General features: G+C 59.6%; 1 protein-coding gene across 6 annotated transcripts in view; it reads right to left on the minus strand.

Moving 5' to 3' along the window:
• Window positions 1-14,769, minus strand: part of PLEC (plectin) — a 51,344-nt gene that overhangs the window by 30,313 nt on the left and 6,262 nt on the right. The window contains exon 1 of one of the 6 annotated variants that reach the window (XM_073230323.1): window positions 7,089-7,208. The exons of 3 other annotated variants lie outside the window; for them this stretch is intronic. In XM_073230323.1, coding sequence (XP_073086424.1) covers window positions 7,089-7,134 — 46 coding nt within the window. In that variant the 5' untranslated portion in view covers window positions 7,135-7,208. Of the gene's footprint in view, window positions 1-496; window positions 555-3,731; window positions 4,437-7,088; window positions 7,209-14,769 lie in introns of those variants that run through there. 2 more of the 6 variants (XM_037023298.2, XM_073230322.1) reach the window with 2 other exon arrangements.

Consider the following 14,769-nt stretch of genomic DNA (forward strand, 5'->3'; position numbering starts at 1 on the left):
GTCAGCCAAACACAATGCACAACAAAGCACACCTGGCCTCTGACTGCTGGGGTGGGGGCACCCCACATCCACACAGGGAGACCAGCAGCAGCGGGGCTGGGGACTCTGGGCCCACCCACGCCTCCTGCTTGCCAACCTGGCTTCAGAAAATCATTTCTGAAGGAAACTGGCCTGCAGCAGCCAGCTCGGGGGCTAGGCTGGGCTGGAGGAAGCCTCAGAAGAGCCCATGATTCAACAGCCAAAAGAGGACTAGCCCCTGGAGGCAGGAGTGCCCATGCAGGGTAATGGACAGGCCCCCTCTGCCCTATGGAGACCTGGGACAGGGCCTGCTGCATCCAGATGTCTCCATCCCACACCACACACGCCCAAGCAGCTCTGATGTCCAGGCCTCCCAGGGCCTCAGCCACAAGCTGCCTGGAGAGCCCAGCCCAGCCTCTGCTGGAGGCCTTGGCCCCTCCCTCCCATATGCCCGCGGTCCCCGCCAGGCCCTGCCCACCTTGGCCCAGCTGAATCAGCTCCTCCATGCTGTACCTGTCCATGGCTGCTGTGGACCAGGCAGCTCCAAGAGCTGGCAGAGGACAAGCAGGAAGGCAGGAAGAAGGGAAGGGTGGGAAGCAGAGGGAGGGCTTGCTCACGCCCAGGCGTCCCCACCCAGCTCTGGGAGGCTCCTCCTCACGGCACCCCCTGGTCTGAGAGCTGGGCAGAGGGGCAGTATAGCAGACCAACAGGTCAGACCAGCCCAGGGGGCCCAGAGGATGGGCCTGCCCCAAATCCATGGGCCTTGGCACAGCTCACAGCGCACCGGGCTCCTCTAATTTGCCCGCTGTGCCCTCCACAGGCCCACCAGACCCACACTCTCCCCTCACACCCTGGCCCCCTCAGGCCCCAGAGCAGGTCTTTCCTCCACTGACTCTCAGCCAGCTCAGTGCCAGCCCCACGGGCAAACACGACATCTCTTTCCTGTCCTGGCCTCTGTGCTCCTCCAGGGGTGGTTCTACCCAGTCGCCAGAGGACAAAGTTCAAGGTCCATAGAATTCTGCCATAGTAGCCCTGCTTAAAAAGCCCACCAGAGTTTTACAGGTATCCCCACAAACACACACACAGCCCAGACACAAAGCCAGCAGTGGCTGCAGAAAATGGGCTGGACCCATGTGTCCCACCGCCCAGCAGGACACCACAAGGCCATGGAAAAGAGGGGCAGCTTCCTCCCGGATGAGTGCTGGGTGGGAAAGTGAAGGTGCCTGGGGAGGCCGGAAAGCAATCCTCCCAGGACACGTGCCTGGGATGCATACATGCACCTGGCATACACACACCACCCATTCAGGTGGTACCTTTTTCTGTGTCCACTTTTTTCATTTTTAATCCTGAGCCAAGCAAAATGTTACTATTTGAAACATAAAATTCACATATAAAAACCCATTCCACTGGTTTTCTACCACACAAAGTAAACCTCAACTCCTGGTCACAGTCAAGGACCTTCCCATGTTCTCAGCCTCCCTCTGTCACTCTCCTGGCCCCTGCACCTGGCGGAGCCGGGGTCCCTCCTCAGTGGCCAGAGTGCAGCTTAGGACACCTCCTTAGAGGATGCCTCCCCAGCTGTTTCCAAAGCTGCCTCCCCATTGCTTGCCTCCCACCCAGTTCATCCCCAGATATTCGGGGCTCCCAGGGCCAGAGGCTCGGGCTGGGTCCAGCCAGTTTGTGGCTGACAGGCAGGTGGGTGTGGACAGAGACGGGGTGGGAGCCTTGAGGGCGGGAACCGAGGGGAGCAGACGCATCTGATGCCCTGCCGCACCCGTGAGCGCCTGGCCGGGCAGGCCACCTGACCAGGCCCTCATGTCAACTAGTGCAACGGGCCACCGTGCTCCTGACCCAGCCTTCTGCCAGGGGACTGGCGAGGGAAAGGAAGGTGTCTGTGTAGCTCGTAACTTCATCATGTCCAATTCTGAGAAGTCCAAGTGTCCGGGTGTCATCAGAATGGCCCTAGCCTGAGTGTGGGGCCATCACAGGCCTGCAGACCACGTGGCCCCTCTCTGCACTGGGCCCCAAGGACACCCGGAATCCCCCCTCGAGCAGGAATGGCCTCCAGCCCCATGGTCCCGTGCTCAGCCCCGAGGGAGCCCACGCCTGCAGCCTGACTCAGCCTGGAGCCGCAGCTCATTTCCTGCTGGAAACTCTGAGCTGCCACCGGAGGCCAGGCCAGGAGGGAGGACTGAGTCACCTCTCAGGGCTGCGGTGCCCTCTGCTCTGCCCACCACAGCCACACCCAGTCCCCCTCCTGGCCACAGACAGACAAGGAAGGAAGGAGAAAGGAGGAGGGGGAGACTTGCCGGCACACCCAAGACCTGAGCTGGGGAGAGGGCTGGTCACAGAGGGCTGAGGACAGGCAGGGCACTGGCAGGCAGAAAGGCAGGGGCAGAAGGACCCCCAGGCCAGGCCCTGGCCACCAGACGCTGGCCTGCACCGACCGGGCAGCAGACAGGTCCTCTTTGACTCTTGAGGGAGACACCGTCACCCCACTGACATGAGTGGAGGAGGCCATGAGACTTGCCCATGACAACGGGGGGGCCCAGAGGCCAACCCTTGACCCCACAACCAAACTGACCATCCCAGGTGGGCTCCTGTGGTGTGGTCTGAGTGGGTCTAACCTAGACCAAGTCAGAACTCGGGTGGCCACTCAGCACCCTGGGCCTGCACCCAGGTCTCCTGACCCCCATTCACCTGGCAAACTTCTGCCCACCCTGCTAGCCTCAAACCCAGGTCTCCTTCCAAACCCATTAGAGACCAAGTTCTGCCCCAGTGGTGAGACACAGAAGCAGTGGTTGAGCCTGCCTTGTGCTGGGGGATCCAGGAAGCCCCAAGTTCTGTACCAAGGCCAGTAAGCTCTGGGAACCCATGGGCCTCAAGCTGCATGGGACATGTGTCTCCGCCCACCTCGGTCCTGCCAGCTAAGGTGCTTAGGGACAGAGGTATCCCACACAGAAAGAGCACAGACATGGGTGCTAGCAACTCCTGGGACCACTGGACCTATCCCATCCTCTGGGAGCCAGCTCCCACAGGGAAAGGATCTGCCTAGACCTCAGGTTGAGCCCAAGAGCTGACATACCCTGGCCTCTGGCCTGCCGTGATGCTCACCCAGGGGCCTGCTCTCCCCTCCCAGGGCCCCAAGGCTATCGCCAACCCCAAGCCAGCCAAGTGGCCAGTCACAATTCTCCATCTGAGCCACAAAACCACAGGGGCAGGTGTCACCCGCAATGGACAGACTCAAGGCTCAGAAAGGTCAGGCAGTTCTCCCGGCTTTGCCCCCTCCCATTCCAACCCCGCTTCTGCAAACCCCCGCCTCGTGCAGAGAGCGCCTGGGGACACATAGGCCACTAGGATGAGGAGAAGGGTGAGCCTGGTTAGTAGGACTAGGGCAGCCCTGGGGAGAGGGCAGGGCCGGCCCAGCAGGCTAACAGCTGGTCCTGCCAGTCCAGGCGCTGAAAGCCCCACCCCAGGGTGTGCCTGGGGGTGAGCTGGCAGGGGCCCCCAGGCGGGCTCCTTCCTGGACTACCCACCCCAGGGTCCTCAAGACAGGAGGAGCCACGTGGGTCCCCTCTCAGCACCCGCAGGCAGAGGGTGCGCCACCTGCTGGTGAGAGCAAAGCTCCCGCGTGGTGCTCCCCACGCCAGCCCCAGGCCCAGGCTCGGTGCCCACTTCCCATTCCCCAAGGCTGGAGCCAGGACGCAGCTGACCTGTGGGTGGGGCAGGCTCGAAGCCAGGCCTTGCCAGGCTCCCTGGGGCGGTGGCGGGCACCACCGGGGGCTCAGGTGCCCCCTCCTCGGGCTCCTTCCGGCGGTAGACCCGCCGCTCCTCACGGGCAGGATCCTCTGCTGGCAGTGGTCCCCGCTTGGGCGGACAGCCCAGGGGACCCTGCACAGCCTGCACATGGGGGGTGCGGCGTGCAGGCATCACCATGGCAACAGGGCGGCGCACTCGCTGCAGGGAGGCAGGCACGATCTCAGGCGGCAGGTGCAGGTACTGGCGCAGGTGGGCGATGCCCTCGTTGGTGAGGTACCAGTAGAAATGGCGCCAGGCAAAGGTCTCTCGCACCAGGCCCCGTACACGCAGGGAGGCCATGGCGCGCATGACCTGCAGGTTGGTGACGCCAGGCACATGGGGGTGCAGGCTGCGGGGCCGACGGTCTTTCTTGGCCACCATCACGCCCTCGCGGAAGAGCACTTCGTAAATGGCCCGCAGCTGGTCCAGCGGCATGAGCATGCCGGCCACCATGGCTGCCGGGAGCGGTGAGGCAAGGGCAGCGGGCGGGGCACAGGGAGGAGGCCCGTGGAGGCACAGGGTTCGGCAGGCGCCGGCTGGCAAGGCAGGCAGGCCCGGCACGGAGCTCGAGGATGCCGGCCGCGGGGCTCGTGGCGCCTGGCTCCCTGGCTCGAGGCGGTCCCTGCCGGCACTGCGGCCTGCCCACCCGTGCGCGCTCCCGCCCGCCCTCCAGGACGCCCAGGCCGGCCCCCTCTGACTCAGCAGCACGGGCGGCCCCTCCCACCCCAGCCACGGGGCCCCTCGCGGAGTTGGGGGGCGCCTGGCAGTGGCCTCCACGCCCCGGCGGGCAGACTCTCCCCTCCCAGCCCCCCGGCAATGTCAGAAAGTACTTCAGTTTCTACACACTCCCTTCCAGGTTTCTCAGACTAGGGCAGGGGGGCCGGGAGTAGCCATGGACCAAGAAAGGGTGGCAGAGAGGGGAGAAGGGGTCCCCAGACAGGGTACCCGATTCAGAGCTGTGGTCTCAGGGCTTCAAGGCCTCACAGGTCCGAAGGGGGCCTCTCGGGTCTGAAGGAGGACGACTACTACGTGTGGGGCGCTCAAGGTCTGAGGGAGGAGCATGGAGTTGGGGGTGGGGGGGTGAGATGGGTCTGAGGGGGACCACAGGGCAGCTGCTTCAGCACACGGGCAGGAGGGCTGAGAGCACCACTGGCTGCTGTCCATCAGGCAGGCTAGGGGGCAGAGGACAGCCCCCCCACCCCGCAAATGCCAGGCCCCAGAGAGCGGCCATCCTACTGAACACTTCGCATACCAGGCCCTATACTCTGCGCCCCTGATCAGAGTCCACTTGGAGTCCACAGCGCTCTGGACAGGGCACAGGGTGGAGGGCTCTGAGTGGAGCCACCACCTGCCCCCAGGTCAGCTGTTGGAGGCCAGAAACTCTCAGCTGCCACAGGGCAGCACAGCCACCAAGCACCTGTCCTCCAGGCCTGGCACCCCTGCTGCCACGAGACACCCCGCCCTGGGCCACCTGGGCCTGTGTCTGTTGGGGACATTAGACCTGTGGGTCAGCTGGACAGAAGCAGGGAGAGGAACCCCAACGGAAGGGCCCCAGGGAGGGAGCTCTGCCCCCAAATCCCACAACTGCGCTCTAAACATGGGTATCCTGTGCCCCATTCCTGGCTCCCACACCGCGCTGCATCCACCCGCAGGGGCTCAGGACTCCGGCTCTCCTCTTACCCTCCAGTCACACCCACCCATTCCCACCAAGAAGGGCTGACCCAGGACGGATCTTCCTCAGGGCGAGGAATAGGGCGGGCGCGCTGGCGGAGGCGGAGGCGGGCACGCAGCCAGCCAGCCAGGCTGGGGCGGGTTTATGGGGCCGTTGCCATGGCCATCCAAACAGCGGCCCCAACACACACACACACACACACACGCACGCACGCACGCACGCACGCAGCCCTGGCAGAGGTGGCGGTGGAAACCCCGGGCACAACGTGGGTGTCCGTCCGGCGCTGAGCTCCGCCCACCTTGCGGCGGACAGGGTAGGGGCAGCCGGAGTAAGGGCAGCCCATTAGCGAGCGCTGCGGCCTCATCCCTTCAGCCCAGCAGCTCCTGCTGACCCTCCCGCCACCAGGGCCGCGGCTTCAGGATCCGGAACCAGCTGCGGTCCTGGGGCCCGCCCGGCCTGGTGCGGGCAGAAGGCCTACTCTCCTGACCTGTCCGTCCACCTACCCACCAGGGCCGCACTCTCCTCCTGTTCTCCCTGAATGCCCACCCCACACATCCACGCCATGGCCCTGCTGCGATTCCCTGACCTAATAATCACCCCAAATCCCCAAGCCCCCAACCAAACCAACTCATGCCCCGCCTCCCAAAATGATTGCCAGCCACACCCAAAGCCCCCCAAACTCTGGGACCTAAGATCTCTCCTCCCTCACACAGGATTGGACGGGTCTTTGGCCAACCCACTCAGCCCCGTTCCACCCCTAGCCGCAGCCGCAGATGGGGGCGTGGCCACAAGGAGGGGCGGGACCAGCGAGGACACCCCTCCAGCCAGCCAAGGCGCCCAACTGAGGGGGAGGAGGAGCCGGGAGGTGCCTGGAGCAAGATGTTCCCGGCCAGCTACGGCACACCTACCCGCGCCCGCTCCGAGACGGGGTGGGGAACCCCCCAGCCAGGTCCCAGGATTGGGAGAACGCCCCACTCTGCCGGCCCCCACCCTACGGGATCCTCAGCCGCAGTAGCTGATTCAGCACCGGGAGAGCCGGGTCGGGCCAGCAGGGCGGCCCCCTCCCCCTGCACTCCAGGGCAACCAGTCGGGGCCCTGGAGGTTTCTAGGGCAACCAGTCGGGGCCCTGGAGAAGCCCCCGGCCTCCCCACCCCAGAACAAAGAGCCGCAGTGTGGACTTGCCCGGGGCCCGCCCGACTGGCGCCTCCCCAGAGCGATCCGCACGGCCCTGCCCAGCCCCTCGGACGCTGGGCTGCAGGGCTGCAGGCGGGGCGAGGGGTCAGCTCCGTCGGGGAGGAGAAAAAGCAGAGCTGCAGCCAAAGCCTGTTTCCACCCCCGCCCCGCCCCGCCGCCGTAACAGCCCGCCCCGCCCCCCGACACTCGTGCAGGGAGCCCTGCAAGGGCTGCAGGTCTGCAGGTCTGCAGTTACCCCCACCCACCACCAGCCCGGGACAGTCACCGCTCCAGGTGAAGCCTCGTCGGGAATAGGCCTGGGGTCTTCCACGGCTCCAGCTCCCAACCCCCAAAGCTGCCTCCAGGGCGGACAACCCTAACCGTTGCCCCCTGGGGATCTGAACCCAGGCCAGTCCCCAAACCGCACCTTTGAGGGAGCTTATCTCGTGCTGGATTGCTCGCGAGGGGTCCATGTCTCCACCAGGACAGAGAGCGTTGTCTCCGCCGCCACGCGGAGTCCAGCCCCGCACCGCACTGACCGGGCCAGAGCCGCAGCCTCAGGGAGGAGCCAGGCGCGCGGGGCGGGGCTTCCCGGCAGGGTGGTGTTTGGGCTGATCGATGCGCTGGGCTGGCCAAGCGGGCGCATGCTCCGGGCAGTGCACTGCCCCCACCCTCCAGCACCCCCTCCAGGCCGTCTGACCCCGCTACGTCCAGCGCACTGCCAGGCCACCAGGCCAGACCTAGGCGCTCTCGCCGGCCCACCCCTCCCCACCCACAGTCTCCCGGCCTCCCTCGGAGCGCCCTCCGGGACGCTCGTGCACGTGGCTTCCCTGGCCTCGAAGCCGCGCCCGCTCATTCCCTGCAGGAGGCACCCACTAGTCCGGGCCTCCCAGTAATCTCCCTAGCAAGCACCTTGGGTACGGAGGGAGGTCGGATCCCAACAGGATAGGTGGCTGGAGGCCACCCGCGGTCGAGCCCTAGGCCCCTGGAACAGCCCCTTCATCACCACCTCCATGCCCCAGCAGTTTTCCGCACACCACTCCTCCACCTGCAGACCCCACTCAGCCACCTCACCCACCCCATGGCCCAGGACGCCTTCTATACCGACTCCATGACAACATGCCCTGTGGGGGCTCTGGCCTGCGCCCCGGCCTCTGCCTCTCCCACTCGGCAAGTCCTGAAGGGGCTTGTCTTGGGGTGCTCTTGTCTTCCCAGCTCTGTGCATATACCACCCTCTATCCGCCACCCCCCAGCAGCTCAGGCCCCCGTGGACAGCCCCACAGGCCTTGGAAGCTCTGCCTTACAGTGTGTCCACTGCCACCAGAGGTCCAGGCCCCAGCATGCCTCGTTTCAGGGTTCCCCCACCCCTACTGCTAACAGGGTCAGCCTCCTGGGCCACAGGAGTGGGTGTCTGTCACCGCCTGCCTCCTGGGGAGAATGCTGCCACTGGCGCTGGAAGTATGGGCTAGCTCTGCTGCACTCACTGCCACAGGAAGCCACAAACGAATGTGTGGCCCTTGCCCACACCTCAGGCATGCACCCCTGCAGCGTCAGCATCAGGATGGGAGCCTCAGCACTCTCCTATGCCACCCTTGCTCTCTGTACCAGGCTGTAGGGGACAGAGACAGCTTCCACGAGATGTGGCCAGCCTGCATCAGTCTTCTGCCAGGCCTTCATCCAAATCCTACTTCCATCCTCACCCCAGACCCCCACCCCCACCCTGAGCCTCTCAGGGACACACCCTGCCTGAACAGGCTGCCTCCGTCAGGTGCCCACCCTTACTGCCCACACGCTGGCTGTGTGTCAGGGCAGGGCTTGGTGGAGGATGTGGCACTGGCACTGGGGCAAGGCCAGCAATGCCCACGTGCTCAGGCTGATAGGTGAAGCAGGTGCAGCCACAGCCCGATTGAGGCCTGGAATTCTGGGGTCCCTCACCCCATCCCTGTCCTTCTTAAACTCAGCCAGTCCAGGGCATGGGCAAGTCTCTGGAAAGAACTTGGGGTAAAAAGTAAAGTGACAAGACAGGATTTTGTGGTTCCTTACACCTAAATTCCTATTAATTTTATTAGCCACTTCTGGATAAGCCTAAATTTCGCCTGTAACTGAACAGTACTTCCTTATTAAATGTCAAATGAAAGTGAATTAAATAAACAGATCTAAAAACTATGGAAAAACAAAAAGTCAGGGCTTTTTCTATTTTTAAAGCTACATATAGTTGAATTGTGAATATGAGATCACAGTTCTGGCTAGTGAGAAGGAAAAGGCGGAAGGCAGGTGATCGGGTCAACCCGGAGGATCAGGCACAATTGGGTGATTTTTTCCTAACTTTTCAGAACCACACAGACAACTGCTCAGAGAAAGAATGTCCCAGGCCCTTGCCTGCCTCCCTCAGGTCAGGCTCCCACCTGTGAGCGGCCACTGTGGTCACCTGCAGCCACTTGCAACTAGGGGCTCTAGAGAAGCAGTGTTTGCTGGAAGGTCCGGTGAAAGAGCCCCTAAGTCTGCCCTGGTCACCTGCCCCAACAGCAGCCACATAGTGTGGCCTTGGAAGTGGGGCACAGCCACCCTGGGAAGGCTCCACAGGACACAGTGAGCCCATGCCTTCGTTCCTTCTCAGAGCAGGCTTCCTGGAGGAAGGGGCAGTTAATGGGGACAGAAAGGCTGCAGGCCAGCCGGCAAAGGGAGCTGGACCACTCACACAAAGGCCCAAAGTAAAAAAAAAAAGAAGTTGGACTCCAAAGACTGTGGGGACAGCTGAAGTGGGGAAGAGGGGACTGGAAACAGAGCCGGGTGGGGATTTCACCAGGCCAGGGAGGTCCCTCAGACAGCAGGGCTGTTGTGGATGAGGGCCTGGGAGCAAGTCATGTGAGCAGGGAGGGAGGCAAGGCAGCAGGTTATCCAGCCCTGGTGTTGAAAAGTGAAGGCTCTGGCCTCCCTACATCCTCATCTTCTACTGGCCTCACTACCCAGAAGACCCCATCTTGGGGTCCTCAAGAAGGCAGGTGGTCTGACCCAGCATAGCTCTCCCACACCCAGCTAGGACCCCATCAGGTTACCTGGGCCGGGGACTCGTACCTGGGGTAAAGCCAACCCTCTCGAAGCTTCCTGCAAATTCTCATACCCACAGGTCCCCAGCACCTGAACCAAGTCTCCCTCCCTTCCAGCCCCTTTCTCCGGGAGAAGCACGCCCCTCCTCACAAGTCCCACGAGACCCTGGCAAGGTTGGCCACAGGCCAGGGACAAAGAAGGGGCCCTGCTCCTGTCCCTACACCCCCATCTGCCATTCAGATGGTCCAGCTGCTCCCAAAGCCCTGCTTGCCCTCGACTTGATGCTCCTTTCTCGGGCCCCCCAACTTCAAACCTGTCCCCCACCCCTATGGCAACCTGTCCTGCTGGGAGTCACTCGTGGTTGGTGGTGCAAGGCGACATGTGGGGGTGACATGTGAGAGCTGTGGGCTCTGCCAGCAGACACCTTCCACCTCTGTCCACATCATCATCACCCAGGGGAAACCAGGCCCACTAAAGGCCCCTGCAGACTGCGCCTACAGGGATGTCCCCTCTGACATGCAGCTCCCCCAGTGGGGGCACAGGGGCCGTCTCACCTGTACTGCCAGGCCTTGCCGCACAGCCCAGCATCAGCCTTGATTTCTGGGGCAGGGGAAGAACCTCCTTCCAACTGGGAGGCCAGCCCCATGATGAACGCCAGCCTGAACTTGGCCGAACTAGGCACGCTGTGTGGCTCCTGGATGCCCACGGCCACCACAGACACAGGGCCATCACATCACAAGGATGGATGCCTAGCAGTACTCCTGGCATCCTGGTGAAGACCCGGGGACACAGAGGTTACCCCCTTGGGCCCCATCCAGCTCTTTCTCCATGCAACCCAGTTCAAGAATGGCACCAGGTGTCTGCCAGACCTCTGTGGGGGATCCTGGTGCCCATGCCTGTGTCCCATCCACTGGGAGGTCCCGTCATTCTGTCCCCCAAATATCTCTCAGAACTTCCCCTTTCCCACTGTCTGAGCCACCACCTCAGGCCTGCCACCTCCTCACCTTCAGGGTGGCAAAGCCCCCCTCACTGCCTGCCCTCCACTTCCAAGCACTCTGCACACAGCAGCTGTGAGTCGAGGCTGATGCTGGGCAAGGCCTGGCAGTACAGGCGAGACGGCCCCTGCGCCCCCACTGGGGGAGTTGCATGTCAGAGGGGACATCCCTGTAGGCGCAGTCTGCAGGGGGCTTCAGTGGGCCTCGTTTCCCCTGGGTGATGATGATGTGGACAGAGGTGGAAGGTGTCTGCTGGCAGAGCCTACAGCTCTCACACGTCACCCCGCACCCACAAACGAGGTCCCACCACAGACCGGCGGCCACGGCTGCTCCTGGGCAGCCTTGCCCCCTTACAGCATGGCAGCCTCCATCTCTGGGCCCACCAGAGGCCTCCCCCTCCTGTCTCCTGGCCTGTGCCCACCCCTCTGCAGGCCCCTCTCAACAGGGACAGTGCTTTCTACCGCAGACACAAATCCGGGCCACCAGGCGGCTGCCTCACCACCGTCCCCGAGGACTGGGCATGCGGGTGTCACCCGGGGCATGGAAGCAGCCTTGGGCTTTCAGGACCGTGTACTTCCCAGGGCGTCCACTGATGCAGAGTTCATTGACAGGCTATAGAAGAACACCTGTGTTCTGACCTCAACCATGCTGGCAACTCGTCGGGCACAAACCCCCACAGTCCTGGTCTTTAAAAAGCCCAGTGAGCCGGGAGAGGCGGCACGTCCCGAGCCTGAGAACAGGCATCCCTCTGAAGCTCACCTTCCCGGCCCGGCGCGGCCCCGGGGCATCAGGCGCCGAGGATGGGCCGGGAAGAGCAACAAGCCCACCAGCCTCTCAAAGCCACAGGCGGGCCGGCTTCCTTCCACCAGCATGACCGCCCGGGTGTGTGAGGACGAGCGGGGCGCGCGGAGGCCGGCCTAGCCCAGGGCACCGAGGCGCAGCGCTCACGCCTCCGGGGGCGGGACGAACGCCGCCCACCACGGCTCGGCACCAACTACGGAGCTCGTTCAAGTCGTTACAATTGATGAAGGGACGCTCGCTGACCTGGCGCCCGGAGGCCTGCAGGGGGAGCTCGCGCCCACCCTCCTGGTCGGTGGCAGACCCCACCGGAAGGAAGAGGACACTTGGCAGCCCTACCGTTTGGGCCCCTTTATCACCCGGTAGGAGGAGGAGTTTCCACCGCCCCCGCAGCAGCCGGACCGCCGCACAGCCACTGAGACACCACGGAGCCAATGGGCAGCCGCGGCACGTGCCCAACGCCCCCTTTGTCGGTAAAGGAGCTTCCTCTCCTGTTTGTGGATTTGTCTTTGGTTTTGCAATTGCTTGTTCTCCTGAGTTGGAATTATCTGCTGTTACCGAATAAACCCACTTTGCTAGTAAAATAGCTGACAGGTTTATTTTTTAACAAAGTGGGCGGCTCCAAATACACTTCAGAGACTGAAGAAATTTCTTGTAGGCCAGCAGTAACTAGTTAGAAAACTAAGAAGGAAAACCTTTCTTTAGCCATGCAAGACATAAACTACTCTGGAATATGATAGATAAAAATCAGGCAGAACTTCATAAGAAAACAAATCCTACCATCTGCAACCACATGGATGGAGCTGGAGGGTATTATGCTCAGTGAAATAAGCCAGGAGCAGAAAGACAAGGACGGAATGATTTGTCTCACTCATCTGTGGAGGATAAGAACGAAGCAAAAACTGAAAGAACAAAACAGCAGCAGAAGCATAGAACCCAAAAATGGACTAATAGTTGCCAAAGGGAAAGGGACTGGGGAGGATGGGTGGGAAAGGAGGGAGAAGGGGAATAAGGGGTATTATGATTGGCGTACATAATATGGGGGGGTCAGGGAAAGAAGCACAGCACAGAGAAGGCAAATAGTGAGTACAGCATCTTACTACGCTGATGGACAGTGACCGTAATGGGGTATGTGGGGGGACTTAATAATGGGGGGAAACCAGTAACCACAATGTTGCTCATGTGATTGTATATTAATACCAAAATAAAAATAAATAAAAAGTAAAAAAAAGAAGTTACATGTGTTTAGAATACTTCATGTTAAGTTACAAATTTGTGACTCAAGTTATACTAGAAATGCATTTTTTAAAAAACAACAAGCTCAAAACAAAAAGATGTGGAAGTTTTACAATACATCAGCCAATCACTACAGGCAGATTTGGGGGGAGAGTGTTGAATAGTGATCCCCGCAAAAAGACACATACATGTCTAAACCCCATGACTGTGGCCTTCTTTGGATATAGGGTGTAATTAAGATGTGGATGTATTTAAGTATCTTGAGATGGTAAGACCACCCTGGATTAGGGGGAGCCCTACATTCGACGATGTGCATCCTTGTAAGAAACAGAAGAGACACACAGGGGAGGGGTCCTGTTAAGAAGTGGGGGCAGAGACAGGAGAGACTCAGCCACAAACCAGGGAATGCCAACAGCCACCAGAAACTGTAGGAGGCAAGAAAGGCTCCTCTCTAGAACCTTCAGAGAAAGGATGGCCCTACCAACACCTTGGTTTCAGACGTCTGGCCTCCAGACTGTGAGAGAATTAATTTCTGTTATCTTGGGCCACCCAGACTGTGGCAATAGGTTATGGATCCATGGCCCCACCAAGCATGGGCTCTCCCAGCCCTGCTTTTCTCTGCTTCCTGTGGACCTGCCTCTGGACTTGACCTTGACCCCACACCATGGAGGGTCTAGGCAACTGGCCCCCCTGCTGCCAGCTCCCCCAGGCTCAAGCCATATTCAAAAGGTAATTCAAAATAGATCAAAGACCTAAATTGTAGGATCTAAAGCTATAAATTTATTGCAAGAAAACATAGTGTAAATCCTCATGACTTTGGGATGGACAGTAGTTTCTTAGATGTGACACCAAAAGCACAAGCAACCAAGAAAAAACTAGTAAATTGGCCTCATCGTAATTACAAACTTTTGTGCTTCAAAGAATACCATCAAGAAAATAAAAATACAACCCATGAAATCAGAAAAACACTTGCAGATCATCTATCTGATAAGGAACTTATATCTAGAATTCATAAAGTACACCTATAACTCAATAATAAAAATATAAAACCCTATTTTAAAAAGGACAAAAGTTCTACACAGGCATTTCTCAAAAGAAGATTTTCAAATGACCAATGAGCACTTGAAAAGGTACTCAACATCATTAGCTATCAGGAAATGCAAATCAAAATCACAGTGAGATACCGCTTCAAACCCACTACCACTGGACGTCCAGAATCACAAAGGCAGATAATAATAAGTGCTGGTGAGGATGTGAAGAAATTGGAAACCTCATAGACTGCTCATGGCAACGTAGAATGGTGCAGCTGCTTTGGAAAGTTCTTCAAACAGTTAAATATAGAATTACCACATGATCCAGCAATTCCACTCTAAGAGATGAAAAAACTGTGCACATTGCACATAAACTCACAACGGCGTTATTCACAAAAGCCAAAAGGTGGAAACAACCCAAACATCCATCAACTGATATAAACATAATGTGGTCTGTCCATACTATGGAATATTATTTGGCTATAAAAAGGAATGAAGCACTGGCACTGCCACAACATGGACAAACCTTGAAAACATCACACTAAGTGAAAAAAGCCATAAAAAATTGTATGATTCCATTTATATGAAATATCCAACATAGGCAAATCTATAGAGATGATAAGTAGATGAGTGATTGCCAGGGGCTAGGTGATGTACACATCTGGACTTGATTGTTGTGAGGATTTCACATCTATTCATATGCTAAAAACCATTCAATTCCCGCCCGCCCTCCCTCTGTCTCTCTCTGTCTCCTGTTTTGCTTTTTGGCCATAAATACAGACCAAAAGCCCTCTCCAAAGGGCCTCAAATACCTGCCAGCTGAGCTATGGTCACTAAAGGTCCCCAGGCTGTCACCCCCTCGCCCAGGCAAGCATCCTGCAAACACTTGCGGAGGGCCTAGGGCCAGAGCCAGGGCACAGATAACAGAGCTCAGAGTCCAGGACAGTAGAGGGTAGGCATGTGAGGGGGGCGCCAAGGTGGGCCTGGAGCCTGCCAGGGA

The sequence above is a fragment of the Manis javanica genome, chromosome 2 (assembly GCF_040802235.1).
Source record: "Manis javanica isolate MJ-LG chromosome 2, MJ_LKY, whole genome shotgun sequence".
Lineage (NCBI taxonomy): Eukaryota > Metazoa > Chordata > Mammalia > Pholidota > Manidae > Manis > Manis javanica.